The sequence below is a fragment of the Carya illinoinensis genome, chromosome 5 (assembly GCF_018687715.1).
Source record: "Carya illinoinensis cultivar Pawnee chromosome 5, C.illinoinensisPawnee_v1, whole genome shotgun sequence".
In the NCBI taxonomy this organism is placed as follows: domain Eukaryota; kingdom Viridiplantae; phylum Streptophyta; class Magnoliopsida; order Fagales; family Juglandaceae; genus Carya; species Carya illinoinensis.
In genome coordinates this window covers 33145489-33151760 of record NC_056756.1, presented here as the reverse complement: position 1 = coordinate 33151760, position 6272 = coordinate 33145489, and the positions used below count along the sequence as shown (strand labels likewise).

General features: G+C 37.3%; 1 protein-coding gene across 4 annotated transcripts; it reads right to left on the bottom strand.

Moving 5' to 3' along the window:
- Positions 1-360: 360 nt before the first annotated feature.
- LOC122309799 (alpha,alpha-trehalose-phosphate synthase [UDP-forming] 6-like) lies at positions 361-4794 on the bottom strand. Of its 4 annotated transcripts, none has more exons than XM_043123459.1 (5): positions 4607-4794; positions 4430-4498; positions 1915-3963; positions 1551-1824; positions 361-872 (listed from the first exon to the last, which is right to left on the bottom strand). In XM_043123459.1, exons 3-5 carry the CDS (start codon positions 3915-3917, stop codon positions 585-587), a joined length of 2565 nt encoding a protein of 854 aa, XP_042979393.1. In that variant the 5' UTR covers positions 3918-3963; positions 4430-4498; positions 4607-4794; the 3' UTR covers positions 361-584. The 4 variants fall into 4 exon arrangements, with proteins under 4 accessions (XP_042979393.1, XP_042979394.1, XP_042979391.1 ...); XM_043123460.1 differs by having other exon boundaries at positions 1915-3928; XM_043123457.1 differs by having other exon boundaries at positions 4430-4794.
- Positions 4795-6272: the final 1478 nt, after the last annotated feature.

Below are 6272 nucleotides of genomic sequence, written 5' to 3'. Positions count from 1 at the left end.
CTTCGAGCTCTCCAATTGAAAGTTCAGAGTACATTCCACTCAATCATTAAGGCGTCTTATGCCTATTTGCCCAAGTAGCAAGGAAAGGTTATTTCCCACCCCGTGAAGGGGTCCAAGTGACAAAAGGTTCGTATTAAATTCAACTTCAAACATCCTTGCATCTTCACCTAATCATCAGACCAGTTTGGTAGCCAGAAAAAACTACCCATCCTGCATAACACTAGCAACTATTTCTGATATTGAGCTTTCCATGTTATAAATTTCTATTTGCAAAATTTATGGTGGAGAGGACCAAGAGGATGCCAAATAAACCCCTGTTACCACTTCAAGCTTCCTAGTATAAGAGTATAGTACCCAATGGGTGCATAACGGAAAGCTCATATTTCTTGGCAAAACATATATATACAGCTTCACTGCATGAAGAGAGTCTCTGGTAGTGGTGGCAAAAGGTACCCTTAAAGCACTAAGATAATTACAACACGTAAAAAGGCAACAAGCCAAAAGAAGATAATGTGGAACATGCCACTCAGCCCACATTTTTACAATCACAAACAGACGAAGCACAGATATAGTCTTTGCTAAGCCTACCCAGAAACTGTTTGCTCTGAAACAGCAGCCAGACCCTGCATCAACCTAACAATTTCCACAGTATCGTCAAGGTAATACTTAGCCTTGCTAGGCTTTCGACAAACAGTACATGCAAACACTTCTGCCCTGGGAGCAATGGATGGGCCTGCCATGGAACTGATGATTACCTCAAACATGTCTTCATCAGATCGGTCATCTCCTATGCACAGAACAAAATCAGGTGACATTCTCTTCTCTTGCATGATGGAAAGTAGACGCTTGGCCACAAGTCCCTTGCTTACACCCTGCATTTACACAAGCATACAAGGGATTGTTTAGAATATTGTCATTTGATCAGTCAATTATTAAAGTTCTAAACAAAACCAATCACTGAAAAACAAATCGGTTTACAAGAAAGAAATATATAATTCATAATTCTCAACATGAATGGGCCGATAGTTTGTACAGCACATGGTTATACACAGACTAGTTTATATCAATGAAAGTAGGGAACTATTAATATCCATTCCTACTAGAAAGGCCTAACATTACATGATGTCATCTGCCGTGCTTTATGTAAGCTATTTTCTAAATAACAAGATTTCACATATTCTTTGCACTGATCCTTCTTTTAATACAACGTTGTTTCATGCTTAAATCCATTAACCTCACTCTCTAATAGACTATGGATAACATCGTGAGGTGAGGCATGGAAAACAGGTAAACCTCCCCTTCACTGACAAATTAAATCCCATACTCAAGAAAAGCACCTCCAGCCCATGACACAATTTGATTGACCTATACGCAACTTATTAAGCAGTGGCGATTTGGGCACAGGCTAAGTTTCAGTCTGCCACCCCCAACGACATTCAAATTTATAGTCGACCAGCATAAAATCCAGATTTGAAGAGAGTTCATATATTGCACCTTGTATTAGAAACTAAATATAAAACTACAACATGATAAGGTAAATATATTCAGACCTGTGGCTTAACCTCCACAGTATTCTGTCCACTTTTGACTGTAACTGGTTCATTGGCAAGCACACTTTCTAGATGATCAAGAAGTTCCTTAGCTTGGCATGACCCAAAGTCTGGATCCGCATCCTCGTAACACCAGACAAGTGCAGTTTCCCTATCATCAATGGTGGAACCATCAGTCGTTTCAGTGTAAAGCTTCATTACTGGCTCTGCAATCTGCTTCCAACTACAGTCCGCAACAGGTACACATCTTTCCCATTCTGCATCTCGCTTCAGCCTAATACCACTAAATTATCAATTACAAATTCATTCCATACAATTTCAATATACTCAAAACATGGATCAGTTCAGAATTAAACTAGTTCACCTGAGGAAGTAACCATGCTCTGCTGCAATTCCCAGATTCTCACAGGGAGAAAACCATTCACTGAGAGTCTTCCGGCTTCTAGCACTGACAATGAAAACCATGTTGTTCTTATCCCTACACAGACTATTTAGAATATCAATTGACTTCGAGTTTGGGCTCTTATCAATGGAAGCCTGTGGCATTAGCGTACCATCATAGTCTAGGAGGATTGCTCTCATTGTAGTCCTTTTGTAAGCAGATACTATGTGTTCCATAGAGAGCTTCCTGAAGTTTGGATCAAGTGCCACAACTCTGAAACTCAATCCAAATCCTATACCCCAGCACCTGCACCGCTCATGCTCCCGACATGTCCTCCCCAAATCTTGAAGGAAACTACGAGCCCAATACCCAACATCATGGGTACTGACATATCTGTAATGTTTCTCATGCCGAAGCTGTTTTTCTGGCTCAGCCATCTCAAGGGCAGAGTCCATTGCATCTGCTACAGCATCAATATTCCAGGGGTTTACCCGGATTGCTCCACTTAAAGATGGCGAGCACCCAATAAACTCAGAGACAACTAGCATGCTTTTCTTTGCAGTGGATGGTTCCAAACCCAAAACCTTATCTAACTTCTCATTCCCTTGGCGACTAATTATGTACTCATATGGTATGAGATTCATCCCATCCCTCACAGCAGTGACCAAACAACACTCGGCAACAACATAGTATGCAATTCTCTCGTGAAACTTAAGTGGCTCATCAATCAAGACAACAGGGTCATATCCTGGTTTTCCAAAAGTTTCATTAATTCGCTTCACTGTTAAGGAAGTCTCATCCTGAATTTCTTTCACATCTTTTCCTTTGCCCCTAGCTGGATTGGCTATCTGTACCAACACTACTTTCCCCTGCCACTCTGGGTGCTGCATAAGAAGCTGCTCCATTGCCAAAAGCTTCAAACTTATACCCTTAAATATATCCATGTCATCCACCCCAAGTAGCATTATCCTACCCTGATCACAATACTGCCTGAGAAGCTCAGCAACCTTCTCTTCTGTCCCAGGCAAGCTTAAGACTGACTGCAGCTGACCCATATGTATACCAACAGGAAGAATTTTTATGCTAACTGTGCGACCATAATACTCGAGGCCTATATATCCACGCTTCGATTCATACGTAAGACCAAGCATCCGACTACAACAAGATAGAAAATGCCGCGCATAATCAAAAGTATGGAACCCAATCAAATCTGAATTCAGTAGGGCCCGGAGAAGCTCTTCCCTAATAGGAAGTGTCTTATAAATCTCTGATGAAGGGAATGGACTATGAAGGAAAAACCCAAGTTTCACTCTATTGAACCTTTTCCGCAAGAAAGTCGGTAACACCATCAGGTGATAATCGTGTACCCATACAAAATCCTCTTCAGGATTTATCACCTCCATAATCCTATCTGCAAAAATTTTATTAACCGACACATATGCTTGCCACAAGGACCGGTTAAACCTACCACCAAGGTCCGGCGACAGGGGCAACATGTAATGAAACAAAGGCCATAATTGCTGCTTGCAAAACCCATGATAGTACCGGCTAAAAAGATCCGGTGGGACAAAGGTTGGCACGCATTTAAAGGACTCGAGGAGTATTTGTGAAACCTCATCTTGCTCGTTTGGATGAATATCTTCCTTCAGACAGCCCACATAGATAACCTCAATATCATCATCCCCTATACCATCTTTTAATTGGAGGAGAAGTGAATTCTCATCCCAAATGAAGAGCCAACCCTTACTACCATCTGTCTTCCTCTGAGCTCTGATAGGGAGCTGATTTGCGACTATTATGAGACGGTCTCGCTGAGCAGATGACGACGAAGGGTCAGAGCAAACACTCTCTGACGGGTCGTCATCTATATCAGATATCAAGCCGGCGACGGTCATAATACGTGGAATTCGCCTACTCATGCGCCCAAATGATGGAGATTCGCCTGAGGCAAGCTCTAAAAGATTCGAATACGATCTGGACACCATGTTCTCTAGTCCTACAAGAATCGTCGCTAATAAACGCTATGTTTCACTATGCACAAATAAAAGAGAAACCCATTAAAGCCAAATCCTCTGGATGGCAAAGCAGCCTAATAAATTTACGCAAAAATATCTATAACAAGGTTAAAAAGAAAAGTAGAGTGTGAAACCAAAGCAACAGGTTTGGGTTTACGGTCAGAGTACCACATCTAAATAGTGTGAAAAAAAAAAAAAAAATTCTAAAGCAAATAATGGGAAGATACGCAACTTAAATTGGCGGCTAAAGAAAGGACTACACGATCTCTTTGAAGATAAGCTCAAGCGAAACGAAACCAAGGGATAGATGAATCCAGTTTCTTGGTATCCAGAAACAGAAGAATGGAATAGATTCAGATCATATATAGCTAACAAATACTTCTCCGCTACCAAACTTTCCGCCAGAGATTGTCACACTTGCACTACTTAGAAATGGCAATTGGAAAAGAAAAGAAAGAAAGAAAGAAAACAAAGAAAATTACCAGTTGCCGAAAACGCAAATCCATTATTGGTGGGGTTGGTTGGAACATTATGCTCTTTGGATCTAGATACTTTGAAAGAGCAAAAAAATCTAATTCAGCTTCGTGGGAAATGATAGAAAATAAATATGGAAGCTTTATTTATGGAGCTTGCTCAGAGATCACAATCCACGATCCTACCTCAAGGGAAGCGTTAACAATCTCTTATACCCAGCCTTCCCACAACACATTTATGACTAGAAAACAAGAAGAAAATTTTCCAGAACATGTTATTTTTCCAAACTAGACCAAACAGGTCCTACCAGAGTCGAATGAACTCAGCTTCAGCAGCTTCTCTCAAATGGGGAAAACTTTCAAATTGCAGATAGGAAACACGGATATCTATTGGTTTCTAAGGGAAAGGTACTTGATCGGACGGTCAAAACATAAGGCGTACGAGCACTTGAGGTGTAGAAAAGAAGCTCTTCGTCCTTATCTCTTCCCCTTCAGTTAGTTCGCCACGAGGCATCATCTTTGGGGGACCCATTACAAGGCCTTGTCTGAAATTAGCTGTCCTGCTCGTGCGCCTCGACACGTGGCCTATAACTATTAGCTTTTACAATCTTAGAGTCTACATGGCGAGCTGCTAACGCTTCATCCACAACAGTAAACCAGGCCTCGTGTGACGTGTCTTGAGTTTGACCGATTATCGGATAATTTCGATAACCTATGGTCAGGTTTACACCACCTATGGTGTTTAATACTGACAAATAAATAAGATTAAAAAAAAATAATGACAAATAAATATTTCAAATCTCAGTTACCCCACCTAATTATATTCTAGATAAGATAATACTCAATCATATAGACTCTACAGCAATGCTGCAATAATGCCGTCCGTATGAGATTTTGAGATTGTATAAATATATATACATATATATATTTTATATAAGGATGGGAGATTTTAAAATAAAAAATTTTTATATATTATACTATAATTTTATTTATATTTATCATTATTAAATGATCATTTATTATATATTTTTTTATTATCAAATAATGATAAATATGTCACATCATATATAATACAATACAAATAAGACGATAATATGAAATATAGTATTACTCAAAATTTTATATTTGAAGAACCAGATTATATCCATCAGGCCATTAAGATCTCGACAAAATTATATAAATATTAGTTTTAGTGTATATATATATATATATATATTTTTTTTTTTAATAATACACTTATATTTATTTTTTTATAATTTTTATATAATCATATATTAAATTGAGAGTATTTATCTAAAATGATGTTATTATAAGTTGTTTTAATTATGCTTTAATATGAGGCTACTTATGTAAAATAATTTTATTTTTTCTCATTTATTTTCTAAAAATACCTCTCATTTAAAATAAAATAAAAAATTCTTGTTATGTTTTTTTTTTTTTTTAAATTCCTTTGTGTTTTGAACTTATTTTTTATCACTTTTTTTTTCCATCATTTTGTAAATAGTGTTCCTAAAATAATTCAATCAAGCTATTTATTATGATCTAAAATATTTAACCTCTGCAAAATTATAATCTTGCTTCGTCCACAAAAAAAATAAATAAATAAATAAATAAATTTTTTATTTTTTTTAATGGGTATAAATCACTTAATTTAATCCCAAGAACTTTTATTCTATACAAAAGTCTTGACCTTTTACTTTCATAATAATGTTCAATGATCAAATGGTTTAAACAAAAAAAACATTAAATTAAGAAATCAAATAAATAATTCATGACATGCCTTGGCGGCTTGATTAAATACATTATCCTTTGTGTTGTCATTATATCCATATTTTTAATCTTTTCTTCTTAT

Excerpts from the sequence above, each read along its gene's own strand:
- LOC122309799 (XM_043123457.1), bottom strand. The coding sequence starts at position 3,917 with ATGGTGTCCAGATCGTATTCGAATCTTTTAGAGCTTGCCTCAGGCGAA. Across the intron at positions 1,825-1,914 it reads GAGCATGGTTACTTCCTCAG|GCTGAAGCGAGATGCAGAAT; the intron begins GTGAACTAGTTT and ends TAGTGGTATTAG. Across the intron at positions 873-1,550 it reads CTGTGGAGGTTAAGCCACAG|GGTGTAAGCAAGGGACTTGT; the intron begins GTCTGAATATAT and ends GTGTAAATGCAG.